Source organism: Acomys russatus, chromosome 12 (genome assembly GCF_903995435.1).
Source record: "Acomys russatus chromosome 12, mAcoRus1.1, whole genome shotgun sequence".
NCBI lineage: Eukaryota > Metazoa > Chordata > Mammalia > Rodentia > Muridae > Acomys > Acomys russatus.
Window position 1 is genome coordinate 38,201,414 of NC_067148.1, and position 16,922 is coordinate 38,218,335.

At 51.3% G+C, this 16,922-nt stretch overlaps 1 protein-coding gene across 3 annotated transcripts in view; it reads left to right on the forward strand.

Moving 5' to 3' along the window:
- The window catches only part of Dis3l2 (DIS3 like 3'-5' exoribonuclease 2), a 303,393-nt gene extending 292,584 nt beyond the window's left edge, over positions 1–10,809 (forward strand). For 2 of the 3 annotated variants that reach the window (XM_051154243.1, XM_051154242.1), the window contains exons 16-22: positions 4,432–4,615; positions 5,223–5,309; positions 7,455–7,602; positions 8,126–8,256; positions 8,389–8,493; positions 9,508–9,609; positions 10,243–10,809. In XM_051154243.1, the coding sequence (XP_051010200.1) occupies positions 4,432–4,615; positions 5,223–5,309; positions 7,455–7,602; positions 8,126–8,256; positions 8,389–8,493; positions 9,508–9,609; positions 10,243–10,380 (895 nt within the window). In that variant the 3' untranslated portion in view covers positions 10,381–10,809. The remainder of the gene's footprint in view (positions 1–4,431; positions 4,616–5,222; positions 5,310–7,454; positions 7,603–8,125; positions 8,257–8,388; positions 8,494–9,507; positions 9,610–10,242) is intronic. The other variant, XM_051154244.1, reaches the window with a different exon arrangement.
- The last annotated feature ends 6,113 nt before the right edge of the window (positions 10,810–16,922 follow it).

Here is a 16,922-nt window from a genome sequence, read left to right on the forward strand (position 1 = left end):
GCTTGCTTGGCATACCTGCCTTCCTCAGAGGCATGCTTCCCCTGTAACCTCTGTCTGACCCCTGTCAGGCATGGCGAGTCACACCAAATCCCAATCTCTAGGAGGCTGCAGCAGGAGGATCACAAGTTTCAAGCCAGCCTGAAAGACCCTACATAGAGAAAGGTGCAATCTTAAGAAATGTGTAAGTAGTAAGCACATTTGGAACACAAGCACACAAGGCTCAGTGAGTGTCCTCAGACGGTGGGGTGCTGCGTCCTGCAGATCTCTCTTGTAAGTTGTGCTGAGCATGCTCACTTCCTCAGGTGAAGAGTGCTGTACTAATAGAAATGGCAGCCCGCATACATTTTTATCTTTGAGTGGTATTAGCTCAGTTCTAGGCAGAAGCTCCTCTTATATGGTACGGAATGTGCATCTGTGATGTGTACTTATATGCAGGTTGTTTGTTGCTTGTTATGAGATGAAACCCTGGTTCATTTATTCCCTGAGGTGAGAAGCCCCAAACCTGCCCAGTTCCCTCCACCACCAGGCCTTGCAGGCCCAGACAACAGGTAGGGGATGCTGTGAGGGCTATGGAGCTTTCTCCCTAATGTCCTAGCTGACAGCTTCTTGTCACAGCACAGTCCCACCCAAGACCTCCAGAGTTGTGGGGCCCCAGTGGCTCAGGGCTCCAGATGCTCAGCAGATGCCAGGCCTGGGACTGAGGCCCCATCTCTGGGGGCTTGGCTTGCTGTTCTGGAAGGTGATCCTGGCTGGCAGCCATTCCTGAGCCCCTATTTAGAGCAGTTGTCAGGCAGTTGCTGGGCTCCAGCTCCCCATCCCCAGCGGGGTTGAGTGATCTCATGCCTGTGCAATGCTGTCACTGTGGGAGGAGGTGCCCTAAGACTGAAGGCAGGTGCCCAGACCAGAAGGAAAGTCTAAGCCATGGCAACCCAGACAGCCCTCAGCCACTTTCCCAGTCCCAAACCCTAATGTGCTCCAGTCTGGTTCATTTGCCCTGGGATAACATAGGGCATCATTTGAATTTGGCTGCCAATTTACGTGTGCAGCCTCGCCCCTTTCCCAATTGATGAGCTCACTTGTCAGAGGCCCCACAGCCACTATCCTACCCATTTGCAAAGAACCCTCAGCCCTAAGCCAGTTGGCTGAGAAAGAAACAGCAACTAGGTCTCGGGGGTTCCTGGACTTTGGGCCACTAGGCCACAATTTGTAAACTCTGGCTGGGGCTGTTCTTGGTCAAGTTCTTGGGTTCTTTTTTTTTTTTTTTTTTTTTTTTTTTTTAATTTATTCAGATTACATCTCAATTGTTATCCCATCCCTTGTATCCTCCCGTTCCTCCCTCCTTCCCGCTTTCACCCTATTCCCCTCCCCTATGTCTGTGACGGAAGGGGACCTCCACCCCCACTATATGATCATAGGCTCTCAAGTCTCATCTTGGTAGCCTGCTTATCCTTTCTCTTCTGGGCCCAGGGGTTCTGCTCAAACTACTGCACCAACCAAGGGCAATACATGCAGTAAACATCGAACCCCTACTCAGATCTAACCAATAGACAGGACATTCTCCACAGTTGAGTGGAGAGCGGGGACTGACTCTGACATGAACTCTGGTGCCCCATATTTGACCACTTCCCCTTGGTGGGGAGTTCTTGGGTTCTAAGTGATTCCTGCCACGTCCCAAGTCCTGGGAGGGAAAATTCCTTTGGCCCCCTGCTGGTCATGGTGAGAATTGCCCAGGGGTAGATAGGTGCCAGCAATGGGGGGCCTTGGTTAGCCCCAGGTGAGAGTGGGGATCCCTGTGCAGCACCCCTCCATGAGGTGATTGGCCCCACAGGGAATCTTGACCCAGAGCAGGATCTCTGGCTGATGGTGGCTAGGCCATGTCTCAGCCTGACCGTTCTGCAGTTCCGCTGGGACCATGTTACAACTCCTGAGGCTCCTGGGAGTTGGGGAACTCCAGGACCAGAGCATCTGTCAGGCCCTTTGTGGCGTGCACATACTTGCCCCTTCCCCTTTTCCTTGCATGTGTGAGAGGATTTTTAAGGGCAAGGTGTGGGGAAATGGTCCCCCACAGCCTCCCTAGAACAGTAATGAGCCTTATGAGTTCCCAGAGAGTGGGAACTTAATTGCTGTGCTATGCTCGTGGTTAGTGACGGTGTTTAGGTTAATGCTTTGATCTTGCTAAAATGCTTGGAGAGTTTACAGGCTGCTGTCTTAGATGGAGAAAGGAAGGAAAGGACAGATGGATGGAGGGAAGGAGGATGGGCAGACGGTCAAGGGCTGCTAATAGAAATGGAAACCACTGACACCTGTGTGCCTGGACAAGGCTGGCCTGTGCATCCAGAGCCATGCCAGACTGTGATCAGAGCTAGCCATATGCATCTTTTCTCAAGGCCTTGGGCAGCTTATGGGGCTATGCAGATGTCCCTGCAGCTTATGTGGCTGTGCAGATGTCCCTGGAGAAGCTGCTTGCCTAGGGTCTGTTAGCGCCTGTTTCCCATAGTGGTCCCTTCCTCACTCCCGCCCCCTCCCCACGAGCTCATGAATAGCAAAGTAGAAGAGTCCCTGGCTCATCCCAAGATACTCTCTGACCTGTAGGTTGGGGCATGGAGAGTCCCCATCCTGAGCCACTAGCCAAGCCCTGTTCTTGGTCCTGCCTGCCTGCCTGTCTTGTCCTCACAGCCCTGATGTGAGGCCCTGCTGCCACCTGCCGGCCTCACTCATAAACTGCAGTCCTAGCTCAACCCTGAGATTACAAGGAACAAACTGTGTGTTCTGGTCCATAGGACTCTGGGACTGTGTGAAGAGAAAGGGTCTGCCACATGCCTGCTCCACAATATCAATGCCTGTTGAGTAGTCAAGTTCACAGATGTGGGAGTAGGAACAGCCAGCACCCCAGCACTCTGGAGGCTGAAGCAGGGCAAAGGATTACCAGATATGTGAAGCATTTGTGTAGTGGTTGGGAAGAAAGGAAAGCACCACTGTGTCTTGGGTAGTTGATAGTCCTGCCTAGTATGTTACCCAGGACACATGTTCCTCTGCCTTTGCACCAGCCCTGTGATCAGATGTTATCCCAGGCTTACTTTGGGAAGGAAGATTGGGGGGTCTGTGACTCACTAGGGGGTCCCACAAGATGGTTTGATAGGACCAGTATTCAAACTGTGTCTCAGAGACTTGGTGATCAATAACGGTGGTTGGCAGGCACTTATAACCACAAGGATAGGTTGGGTACTGGAAGGCAGGGTGATAGCCTAAGAAGTTCTGGCTACAAACTAGTGGGCATCATGAGCTGTGTCTCCTTCATAGTGAAAGAGTCAACTAAGGGTCCCTGGTGGGACCCTCACTGATGAGGTACCTACCTAGCCTTTGCTGTAGAGACAGCTCCACTAGTAGGCACCTTGGCAGAGCAGAAGCAAGCTTCCTCCCAGCAGGTCAGAGGAACACTCCTTCACTGCATCTGATTTCCCCTCTAAGACCTTGTCTAGATAACAGGTCTGACCAAACAACACTACTCAACCTCCAATAGGGGAATGTATCCCGGGATTCCTCAGACTGCCAACCCCATGGAGCTGCCTCAGTGGGAGAAGCCTAAGGCTTGACATGCAGCTTTGGTATCTCCGCTAAGTGAACAAAGCCTCTAATGGCCCATGTCTTCCCAGGGGGCAAGTGCTTCCCACGCAGGACATCCTGACTAAAGTATCAGGATGCACAGTGTCTGGAACGTTTCATGTTCAATCTACTTATCTTGCCAAGGGAGCCATAAAGTCGGGGGGAAAATAAGCATGTGCCCTGCCCAGGAGCAGAATATAAGTAACTGACCTCAGGTTGGTTGATGATAATAACTTCTGCTTTGTCTGGCTTCCTGGTCTTGGCACACTTCCTCCATCTTCCATCATTCCCTGCTTCTTCCCACTAGGGCCTTAACATGCTTTCATTTTCCTATTTAGAGCTTTATCCACACGTCCTAACATGGAAGTGAAGGGGAGTTAGAATGATTAGTCTTCTTACAAGTGAGCCCCAGAAGAAGCCCAGCCAGTCTCCCCCACAAGTCTTCACTCTACACCATCTCTGGACCAGGCATGACCTGGGAGTATCCGCCTTCAGTGGTTGTTCCCCAGGAGTACCACTTAGCAAGGAGATCACACACACACAGTCACAGGCACACACACAGTCTCACACACACACACACACACACACACACACACACACACACACACACACACACACACACACACAGAGTCACAGAGAGGCTGACTCTGGGAGAACCCAAGCATGGAGATGAAAGAGAAAACTAGAAGAGCAAGTTTGATCAGGTCACAGGAAGTTCTTACACCAAGAACTAAGGTGTAAGAGAACCAGCCGAGCAAAGACCTTGGGACAGACACATTGTCACCTGCTTTCAGGACTCCTCTAGTTACTACTACCACTCCCCAACAGGCTTGTAGAGGAGTTCATGCTCCTAGCCAACATGGCGGTGGCCCACAGGATCTTCCGCACTTTCCCGGATCTTGCCCTGCTTCGTCGGCATCCCCCACCACAAGCAAAGATGCTCAGTGACCTGGTGGAGTTCTGTGACCAGATGGGGCTTCCCATGGATGTCAGCTCTGCAGGGGCCCTCAATGTGAGTGCTGGTGGGCAGGTAATTGGTGGGGGGTAGGGTGCTGCTTTGAGAAAATGGATGAAAGCCTAGAAGGAGGGCTGATGGTAACTTCTCTGTCCCACCTAGTCCCTCCCTGCAATGGAGAAAGTGGCTCTTCTAGGGGCAGGCTCTGTCATCAGGTCTGGACCAAGGGAGGCTACTCAAGGTGTAGCTACTCGCATGTCCTCTAGCAAGGACTGGCCTGGCCTTGCTGAGCTGGGCTGACTGGAAACAAGAGGAAGTTCCTTCTTGGAGCTAAACTTTATAGGGCTACAAAACTAGTGTCCTTGCTTAACCAATAAAAAGGAGATCTCCCACCCATGCTCCAAGATGGAGATGGGGGTGAAAAGGGCAGAAGATTGCTCCAGTCTAGAGAGCTGGCCTACTGGGTCCACATGAAAGATCTTAGGCCCATTGTATGACACAGGCTATGGACCACTGTACCTGTATCGTGCAGGTAGTCATAGACCAAAGGCTGGGCCCATAGCCTGAGAACCCCTCTCTACCCTCCCCAAACTAGAGACTAGACAGAAGTAATGAGTCCCAAGCCTCTTCCCAAGCCTGACAGTTTTCTGGGGTTTGCTTCTAGAAAAGCCTGACCAAAACATTTGGAGATGACAAGTATTCTCTGGCCCGGAAAGAGGTGCTCACCAACATGTACTCCCGACCCATGCAGGTAAGGAGGGCCGTGCCTGTCCCTGTTTCCAGTAGGACCCATAACTTTGGCCAGCGAGCATCCTGGGTAAACAGTCTGCTACTGTCTTGCTCTGCTCTGGAGCCTGCTGTGTAAAGAGGCCCTACAAGGCAAGAGAAGCTGCAGGCACACCTGGGTCAGGCAGACCATAGGCTCTAGAAGAATCTATCCCATGTGCTCAAAAGCATGCTCCCGCCCTCAGGAGCTGCTCTGACCCCAAACAAGAGAAAAGGTCTCTACCATTACTGCAGCTGCAGAGTCTGGCCAGGAGAATCAGTCTGCTTGGGACCATGTACCCAGTCAGGTGACAGCTATGAGGTAGACAGATGGGCTGGCTCCTAGCAACCTGTCACAGCCCTCCAAGCTACACTTCAGTTCCTGCAGGGCCTAAGCATCCTGGAGATGGGAGCCATCTCAGTAGATTGGCAGGTCAATTGGAGCTACAGGTACTAATGGGGTCAGCTGTGGGCCCCAGCACTTGCCAGGGCAGTGGCAGGCCATTTTTCAAGGGTCAGTCACTCTCAGCAGATTCAATCTGTTCATGAGAGTCAGGTGGCCTCAGCCAGCCACAGCTTATTTATTTCCTGCTAGCTCCTGGATCTACTAAGAATGCAGCCATCAGGGCCTCTAGGGATCTGGCTGCCTGTACTCTGGTCCTAATGTCCAGTGCCTGTTCCCCACCCCAAGCCCTGCCCTAGGCAGTGCCCACAGCAGAGGGGCTGAGCACCTTGCTGTGCTCACCGGAAGCCTAAAGGACCTTGGACTGTGCCCCATGGGATGCTCCTGCCTCCTCGGATTCTGATGGCGAGGAGTAACCAGTGACAGGACAGGACAGGGCACAGCAACGGAAATCACAAAAGTGGGAGGAGGAAGCCCTGAGCTCCCAAGAGATCTAGAAAAAGGACACCAGAGCTATCCCAAGGCTCTCCAGCCACTGCAGAGAAGCTCTGGCCAGAGATAGCCGTGCTGACCAAGGAGCCTGGGCCCCTTTCCTCCTCACCCCTGTCACCTTTTTGAGGAACTGAGCTACCACTGAAAACAAAGATAAACATGACTTACCGTGTAGACTATGCCCACTTTCTATAGCTACTTGCCTCAGAAGTAACTCAAGATTAAGCAGGTCTGTACCCTGAATTCCAAGCCTATGTACATGGAGTAACCAGAGCAGGCTGCCCATTTGACCAGGCACCCTGGAGCTTTTAAACACTGAGTGTCCTTCCAGGCAGTAGCTGCTGATTCCAGCTGCTACAGCAGGGCTGAGGCCAGACTTTATCTAGGTTGTACTGAGGCTACAACAGCTCACTGGCTCTTTTTGCTCAGGTCTCTTAGACCTGTGTGTCACCTTGGGCCGTTGTTCAGAAGCAAAGAGATGCAGGCTGACAGGCTAACAAACTGCCTCCTATGGCTGGCATATACTCAAGTATTGTGGAACCGGTGGGCCAGTGTGTGTCCATCAACTGGTTAAAGATCAGGGCCAGAGGGAATGGGGTTGGCTCAACCAAAGGCCAAGGAGCTCCTTATGGGCTGCACTCCTATGGGGATTGGCATCTTCTGCTGGCCAGGGACAGCCTCACCTGCTTGTATCTCCAGAAGACAATTCACAGCCCTGGGCCAAAAGGGCCATGTTTTCTTGTCTGCAATCCTGATGCAGTGTGGCTGCTCAGACCCATCCTAAGGAGGATTGGTCCCCAGGCAACTAATCTGCATCATTCATGGCAGAGACTCAGCAGGCACAGGCCTTAAGGAGGAAGAGCCCTTACATAGCTGCCCAGGTGGCTAGTCCCACAGGGCTAGAGGCCACGCAGCATCCTGAGGGTTCCCAACATTCCATACCCAGCAGGGCATAGTTTTCTGAGTTGTTCCAAGTTACTGCGCTCATGGATGGAGCCCTGGCATCCCTGGACATGACTAGCATGTACACTGAGTGGGAAAGGGGTCTAAACACCACCTGTCCTCCATGGCAGCTGCTGAGATCTGCTTAGAATAACGATGGCCCCAAGAGCCTGACTGGCTTTGATCAGCTGCCTACAGCTTATAGGGGAGGTCTGTACCAACCCTGCCATGGGCCAGGCTCTGGGTCTCAGTACCCACCAGACCCAGCCAAGCCTAGTCTCACTCTCTCTCCAGATGGCGCTGTACTTCTGCTCTGGGGTGCTGCAGGACCAGGCGCAGTTCCGGCATTATGCTCTCAACGTTCCCCTCTACACACACTTTACCTCTCCCATCCGCCGCTTCGCTGATGTCATAGTACACCGCCTCCTGGCTGCTGCTCTGGGTAAGGGGCATCACTCTGGCCTGGGAAGGCCTTTGCTGGTCAATAGTTAGCCACTTTCTAGCAGGGTATGGTGGCACTCACCTCTAATCCCAGTACTCTGAGAGTTTGAGGCCAGCTTGGACTACAGAGGGAGTTCTAGAATAGCCAGGGCTACAGAAACCCTGTCTACAAACAAACAAACAAACAAAAACAAACAAAAAAGAGTAAGTGACCACAGACCATGGAGGTCCTAAGTCTGAACGCTGTCCATCCACACTGAGACAATGGAAGCTGCAATGGGACTTACTCTAAGCCTGGTACCATAGAGCCCTTGCCTCAGCATTCAGCCTTTTTTTTTTTTTTTTTTTTTTTTTGGTTGTTGTTGTTGTTGTTGTTGTTGTTTTTGGTTTTTGGTTTTGGTTTTGGTTTTGGCTTTTCGAGACAGGGTTTCTCTATGTGGCCTGGGCTGTGCTGGACTCACTCTGTAGACCAGGCTGGCCTTTCTCAACCCCTACAGTAGCAACCCTGATCATCCTCTCCCCAGGCTACAGTAGGCAGCCAGATGTGGAGCCTGATACCCTACAGAAACAAGCTGACCACTGCAATGACCGCCGCATGGCTTCCAAGCGTGTTCAGGAGCTAAGCATCGGCCTCTTCTTCGCTGTTCTAGTGAAGGTGAATGTCTAGCCTGGCCCCTCCCCCTGCCCCTTCCTCACCTCCTAGGTACACACTCACCAGGAGCCTGTGTAGAGCACCAGTGCAGGCCCTCCCTGGGAGGATGCCATGACTAAAGCATTGTTCCTACAGGAGAGTGGACCCCTGGAGTCTGAAGCCATGGTGATGGGTGTCCTGAACCAAGCCTTTGATGTGCTGGTGCTGCGCTTTGGGGTGCAAAAGCGCATCTACTGCAACGTGAGTGTGCCTGGTGCAAGTGGGAGGCATGCACCAGCAAGCCAGACCCAACCCTACAGGACTTATTGTGCTCTGCTCCCTGCCTATGCGTATTTCCTTGTTGGGGAAGTGTGTCCCTGTCCAGAACAGCCCATGAAGGTGGGATTAAACTGAGATCCCTTCAGCAGTAGGTTTCACTGCTGGCCAAAGAGGGTCCAGATCCCTTAACAGACACCCAGGCAGGCCTGCCTGGGACAGGACTTGAGGCTAAGGGTCAGGTCTAAACTCTTCCCTAAAGCCCCAGGCACTCAGCACATATGTGAGACCTTGGGTGTTTATAGGAACATATGGAAGGACCAGAGGGTGGCCAGCACCGCTCTGAACACTGTGTTCCTGAAGAGGAGGAAGAGGCCTGCTCTGTCTTGGCTTCTTCCCTGGGTGACTATTTGAAGTCCTCTTGGTGCCTGCTGTAATGTCAGTTGGGGGCTTCACTTTAGCTGCTCTGTGGTCACCAAGTCTCCACCCAGCTCCTGCCCTGGCTTTGAACTCCTACACTCAGAGTACCTAGGGAAACGTGGAGCCCTACACTGGAAGAGACGCAGGAGGTAGAACAGGAGAGGGCCAAGTGCAGCTGGAAACATCAGGCTCTTGTGGTTCATGGAGCAGGATGGGAGTTCAGATTGAGGCCAGCTCTGCAGTTGCCTGGCTTTTAGCCGGGGCTGTTAGGCCTCTCGCCAGCAGGGGCTTCAGCCATCATGTAGTTGAGTAAGCCTAGGCAAGCCTGTCCCCTTCCCTACAGTCACCACCAGAACCCTGGTCCCTCCCAGGTTGTCCCTTGGTCCTGGGTCACCTTCAGGTTCTACGTTGGCCAAAGGTGATTTGGCAGAACCTGCTAAAACAGGCTGAGGTGGCCCATGTCTCAGGCTAAGCAGTAGGGCACCAGGTACAAAGCTCCCTCCAGCCAATCAGAAATAGGCCGTGGCAGAAGTGGCATCTGAAGCCCATGGCCTGAGGCTCTGGTGTGTCCACCCCCAGGCACTGGCCCTGCGATCCTACCACTTCCAGAAGGTGGGGAAGAAGCCAGAGCTCACTCTCACCTGGGAGCCTGATGACCTTGAAGCGGAGCCAACACAGCAGGTCAGCCCCCAACTGTGTCCCGAGTCCACCCTCTGCCTCCCACATGTGTCCCTAGGCCTCCTCTGCCCCCATCTCACCCTAAGCACTCCAGGCTCCCAAGGCGAGGCCTAAGCCCTGGCTTAGACTGCCAGGTTCTCCTATGGGGATATCCACTAGAACAGCGGTCCTCAACCTCCCTACTGCTGCAGACCTATAATACAGTTCCTCATGTTGTTGTGACCCCCAACTATAGAATTATTTTCATTGCTACTTCATAACTATAATTTTGCTACTGTTATGAATCATAATGTAAATATTTTTGGAGATAGAGATTTACCAAAGGGTTGAACCACAGGTTGAAAACCACTGCTGTGTACATAGAGACAGGAGATGTCCCTCTCCTATAAACACAATTTTCAGAATTCTTTGAGAAGCTGATAAAAGCTGTGGCCCTGTATTCCTCTTGTTCCAAAGACTGTTCTCTTGATCCCTATGAATGGTCACTGACCACACAGCACTATCTGGTCCACTGGTTTTCCCCAGGCCCTGTGACTCCCATTTACAGGTGGGCTAAGTGAAGCTCAGTGGTCAACTTGGCTCGGATTATAGGCCCTTACCTACCTTGTCCTCTCCCTGTGCCTGGCTCTGCTACAGGTCATCACCATCTTCACCCTGGTGGATGTGGTCCTGCAGGCAGAGGCCACAGCCCTCAAGTACAGTGCTGTCCTGAAGCGGCCGGGCCCTGAGCGTTCCCTGGGCCTGGAGGAGTCTGATGAGGAGCCTGAGGACTGAAATCTAGCCCACGCCAGGCCTGTGCCTGCCCTGCCCTGCTGGCTTTTAGGAATTGGACCTTTTAACACCAAAGGGGGTTTTTTATTTGGTTTTTAACAACTCAGGGGTTTGTTTTTATTTTTTATTTTTTTAATTTTATTTTACTTTTGCAGCTCAGTTTTTAAATGAACTGGAAGATTGGGGGTCAGGGGAGGGAATGCTGAGGCCTGGCCAGTGCTTCCCTGAGCAGAGAGGATCCTAGTCCTCCTGGGCAGGCAGCCCCACTTCTCCCAGGCCACCCATTGCCCTTCCCTGCCCAGGAAATAGGGGGTTTCAGCAAATCATTGTCATGGAATAAAATCAAGTGTGAATTGCTGTCTGTGTCAATGCCATGGGGAAGCATGGCAGCAGGGTGGCCTGTGCACCAAGGGCAAGGGGCTCCCTAGGGTCCACCGCACAGCTGAGCTGGGGTCATCAGCTGAGGACCTTCCTGACAGCTCCAGGGTGATTCACAAGCCATGTATGGCAGATTGATGCTGCAGCCTCCTTCTGGCTGATTAAAAATGTAATTAGTATGCACAGCAGAGAGCTGCCAGTCACCCTGTGCATGTGACTGCGGCCATCCCTCCCCACCCTTCCTCTCTGTTGCCAGCCCATGGGATCTGGGAGTGTGAGGCTACAACCTCTCCCTCTTGAATATCATAGGCCAAAGCTCCCACTAGCCCTGTTCACATCTGGGATATGAGTAAGTACCTCAAAACCTGCACTTTCAAACCTGTACCCTAGCATCCTAGAGGGATCATGGATATAGGTGAAGCCAGGCCTTCCAGAGGGCAGGAGGCCTTCACACCAGATCCCACCTGACCCAGCCACCGGCTTAGCATCCTAAGTACTGGTAGATCCTACCCTCGTGGCCACTGGACAGCCTCTCCCTAGGGGACTGGCCACAGCCTGTCCTCCTTCCACCAAACTGGAAAAGTATGAATTGGCTTCAAGAGCTACTGGAATCTAGAATGAAAACCAAAGCAACCAAGGCCCTGTTCTCCAGTGCTGTTTCCTGTGGCATCAGGATTAACAGGCTCACCTGATATGGTTACAGTGATTTTCTTCAAAGAAAGCTTCTGTAGAATCCCCTGGCGGCTTCTTTGCAGTGTGTTACTGGCACAACTGCAAGGATGTTGCCACCATAGGGTGGGCTGTTGCCTGAGGAGAGCCAAAGGCACATCGCTACACCTGCCTTGGGCTCCTTACCTCCTCAATGCCCTGTCAACCTCAGATAGCCTTCAGCTGCCCATCCCACCACCCCTAAGATGTCCCTTCTGCGCCCATTCCCAGACCAACATATCTGGATGGGCAGGTCAGTGACAGATGGTGGTTTGGTACTTGGGTGAAGAGGATTCTGGTTCTTTCCCAGTCCTGGATGCCAGACTAAAGACCCCATCCCTCAGACCTATGCCACCCTCTGAGGAGAAGTAGCTAGCTTCTCGGCCCTGCCAAGCTCAGGTTCCCCTTACCTCCTCTCACTGCCTCCCACAGAGCCCCTCATGGAATCTGTGGCTAGAGAACTGGGTTCTCTCAAGACCCAGAGGCTGAGACACCACCTCCCTCCTGTCCCATGAGGAGCAGCTGACCAGTCAGCAAGGACTTCCTTAGGGGGCAGGCGTTTGACGAGAACCTTCTACAACAGACTTGCTTCACTCTTGGGTTAGACAGCATGTCACTGGGATCTATGAGGCCATGGAAGCTCTGGGTTGCCCCCAACCTATCTGACAAATGGATGTCTCAGGTCTCTACCTGAGATGATGCAGCCAGTCCTCACCTGGCCAGGACCCACCTGTCCTCTTCCATCACCTCCCAGACTCAAAGCCAGTGGCCGGACCATCTTCCCACATTGCAAAAGCTGAGCTTTGTGTCCATCCATTCAGCCCCAAGTCAGCACATTGATGGAACTTGTGTCCGTGCACCACAGAGGGTGGTAGGTGGCACCCTACACTAAGGGAACTGATGGCAAAAGAGATGACAAGAAATAAACAAAGAATTGCTCATTCATTAGCTATCCAAGACACCTGCCTGAAGCATAAGATACAGAGCAGGTCACTGGCTTTTCCTCAGGGGCCCCTTCAGTTCAACATGGAAGGAAGACAAGAACAATCCCACTCCATGACTGACTAGAGTCTGGCAAGGCTCAGAAGCAGGGGGCGAATGTATTCCCAGGGGAAGATGGAGCAGGCTGTGGGCCCAGCATTGATGAAGAATCTAAGGCAGGAGTTTGTAACCTACCCTCCACAGTCCTATTTTGGAAAGAGCCCTGGAAAAGACTGCAGTGGCCCAGTATGATGACTCACAGGAACTGGAACACCACACACTGGAGGCATGGTAAGACATGGAGCTTGTGCCAAGCAGAGACAAAGCCTCTGCAGAAATATCCCAGATATCCACTGCAGTGAGGATAGGCACTGCAGCAACATGCCAGGTGCCCACTGCAGCAGCCAGTGAGGATAGGCACTGCAGCAACATGTCAGGTGCCCACTGCAGCAGCCAGTGAGGATAGGCACTGCAGCAACATGTCAGGCGCCCACTGCAGCAGCCAGTGAGGGCAGTCCAGGTGAGAGGAGGAGGCCAGAGAGAGAGAGAGAGAGAGAGAGAGAGAGAGAGAGAGAGAGAGAGTATTAGGGTGGGTGGTCTCCCAAAATTGAGGTGGCAGTGAGTAGAGTGGGAGCAACAGAGGCCAGAGGTAGATCCTACTAGGGATAAGTGTTTCCAATGAGGCTGGCCTGTAGTAGAGGGCTGAGCTATAGGACACTGGTGATTGACTCCATGTGTAAACAGCTGGACTGTGTGAAGAGGATGTACTTCTGAGAGCATGCAGGGCATCTCAAGAGGCTTAGACGACGTGAAGTGAGTATAGTCGGGCTCTAGAAAAGGGCATTGCAGTCAGTGGGATCCAGAGCCAGATCTCCCGGTTAAAAACTACACGTTTCTGAATAATATAAAAATCCATTCTCATTACCTCCCCACAAGACACAAAGAGCTTGTGTTCAGAGATTCCTGTGAAGGAGAGTGAAAATAGAGGAAGAAGTAGAATTGGAAGGTAAGGATGAAAAAAATAGTTCCTGTTAGATCTGAGAAAGGCAGACTCTAGGCCATCAGAAAAAGAATGCTGAACAGCAGAGTTGCAGTACTGCACAGCATCCAACAAGACTGGGCTGCTCTGGATGGCGGGGGTGGGGTGGGGTGTAGAACAATGGCCACAGACGCCAATATTGCCGCTGTAGAAAATAAACTAGACTCTTTCCCCCACACCAGCAGGCAAGAGATTCATCATTGGGGAGGTAAGCTGAGACTCTCTGGGCCAGAGCCACCAGGCCTGGTAAAGCCTCCTGTGTGCAGGACTCCATGAGATGCAGACAGCCCCAGCCCCTCTGCTGCAGCATCTAGTCAGCCCTCAAGATGTCAGCAGCCAGGCAGGAGATTGGAAGCATCTTCCCTGGGGACATCCTGTCCCTACATGAAACAAATGTGGCAGCAGAGGTTCCTCCAATGAAATCCCAGCCAGGTTTCTCATGAGGAATCAGTCTGCTAAGTCCCTAGGGCACTTGGGCTTCTAGTCACTTTGTGGCTCCTATCTGTAAACAAAGACAGCCAAGGAAACTTTTTTTTTTATTTATTATTTATACAATAATCTGCCCACATGTGTGCCTGCACATCACAAGAAGGCACTGGATCTCATTACAGATGGTCGTGAGCCATCATGTGGTTGCTGGGAATTGAACTTGAAACCTTTGGAAGAGCAGGCAGTGTTCTTAACCTCCAAGCCATCACTCCAGCCCTGGAAACTTCTTTTTAAAAGGAAAACAAGTCCTAGGGGAAAAAACTGGCCACACGGTAGCCAACTGTGGTTGCTATATGACTCTCAGGGCTATCCAGTTGGCTGCTTGGCTATTTGTCGTAGGTTCCAGAGAAAGGTGTAGTTACAGCCAAGTCTCCCTGGCCCCCATCTTAACTGATTGTAAGGAGAAATAGCTGAGTATGGCAGCTCACAGCTATAATCCAAGCCCTTGGGAGCTGAGGTGAGAGGCTTACCATGCATTGGAGGTCAGCCTGCAGTACACAGTGAACACTAATGCAGCCAGGGCCATAAAGCAAGACTGTCAGGAAGGAAAAATAAACATTAAAGAGGTACTTAGAATAAATACCCATCATTAACTTTCATGGTTTTTAATGGTGCTCAATTCTTAACCAAACACCCTTGGGGGGAGTTGGATTATTTTATGTCTCATACACGTAAACAGTAGTGACAGAATGCTCAGGATTGAACAGGCCAGCACCACCAGGTGTGTGAGACATCCAGTCTAAAAGGTTCCTGCCTGAGATAGCAGGAGAGAGAAGTGGCTCAGAAACACAGATGACTCCAGGACTACATTGGCACTAAGCACACTGACGTATGTGACAATAAGAAAGGTATTGGCTTTTGGGGGACGTGGGGAAACAACAGCACAAGAAAGAAGCTTTCCTTGGTTTGTCACCTTTCACTTCTGGCAACAGCACTTACATGGCCATTCTAAGATAAATGCTGAGTGACATCTAAAGTGCCCTGGAACCATATTTTGAGGATGGACAGATGGGAAAGGTGAGTAGTCAGTTCACTTTCTTCAGAGGGAGATTGTGAGGGATTAAAGATGGCTGAAGATTCGCTGCCCACCCATGACACACACTCTGTGCTCTTGTCCTTCTCTTGAATCAGGACAGGCTCTTGGGCTGCAGAGTTCAAGTTCAGAAGAAGCGAGGACTTTGCACTGTATCAGGTCACTCTGTGTGAGAGCCCCACAGCCAAGCTGTAAGTTTCACCAGATGTGAGGCATCTTAGGAAGGCTTTCCCACCCCACCCTCCAGCAAACCACCCCAGTGGTGGCCTTATGGAGGAAACACAGGGGCCCCATCAAACCCTGTCCAAACTGCAGGTTTGTGTCAATTGTTTTTTCGAGACAGGGTTTCCCTGTGTAACCTTGAATGTCCTGGACTCACTTTGTAGACCAGGCTGGCCTGGAACTCACAGTGATCCACCTGCCTCTGCCTCCTGAGTGCTGGGATTTAAGGCATGCGCCACAGCACCCTGCTTTGGTTTGTGTCAATTTTTAAAAGAAAATAATTATATGTAAGTTGCTCAGGGATAGTTCATGACAATATTAGTGGAAAATATCAGTAGATATAGCTTAAAAGTAGAAGTGGAGAAATGGTTGTTTTTGGTTTTCTATTGTTTTTCTGAGAGGTGTGGCTTTTACAAACAATGATAACTATAAAAATTTTAAAACTCTAGCAGACTGGGGAGGACTAAGGAGGTGGCTCAGCAGATAAAGTGCTTTGCGTACACAGGGGATAGACTGAAGTTCTGATCCTCAGAGCTCACACCAAAGCAGGGCAGGTGTGCCAGCTGCCTGCAGTCCCAGCACTCAGGAGGCACAGATGGACCTCTGAGGCAAACTGGCTAGTTAGACTAGCTGGAGTCAGTCAGCTCGGGGTCAACAGAACAATCAGGGAAGGTACCTGCTGTCAACCTTGGGACTCCATGTTCACCCACATGCACACACATGCCCAATGCACACACATACCCACTATACACACACACACACACACACACACACACACACACACACACACACACACACACACACACACTAATAAATACAGAAACAGGAAAGTGGTTGCCTCCAAGATGGAAAATGCATCGTGGAGCATGGAAGTGCTCTCTCATTTTGTTTTAATAAACCTGCCAGATCCATTTGACACTTTATATCTATGTATAATTTGGATTTAAAAAACTAAAAGTAGGGAGGGAAGCTATTTATATTTAGCCAGAATGGATCCACAATTGGCCTAAAAGCTTTCCTGTACATTCAGCAAGGAGTGTACTAAACAATCCATTATTCTAGTAACTAAGATAAAATCCCTGCTGACAGGCAGCCTGGCATTCCAGGACCATTAAAATGCTTCCATAAGGTCTGCTTAAAGACACAGGCAGCAAGTCTGGTGGTGACGAATGCTGGTTGCCTCAGTAGACCTTGCAGGTTCCTGTGTGTGAGCTGAGGGCTAGGTCTGGAGCCCAAGGTATGGGGCAGAGTGAACAGACCACTGGAGGCCTGAGAAAGGTAGCATAGGCATGTTGCAGAAGAGCTGACCAGGGACCTTACACGACACTAGGCCTTTGTGGAGTGAAATCGCAGATTTCCGGGATTATTTGGAGTTGGGATGGGGATGAGAGGAATCGACATAGACTGAAGAGTGAACTCTACCTTGGTGGATGTGAGAACAATGGTGATGCTCTATATAACAGTAAAAGTTCAAGAGCTAAGGGGTAACTCCGTGGTAGAGTACCTGCTTAGCATGTAAGGAGCCTTAGGTTCAATCCCAGCACAGCCCCTTAAAAAGAAAGGTTCTAGAGAAAAGAGTGCTCTGGACCTAGGAAAATTAGCTTGAGTCCAGTGGTTCAAACTGTCCAAACTTCAGTCCCACTGAGATCTGACACCTGACCTCCTCGGGCAGCAGGCACACATGTGACATACATA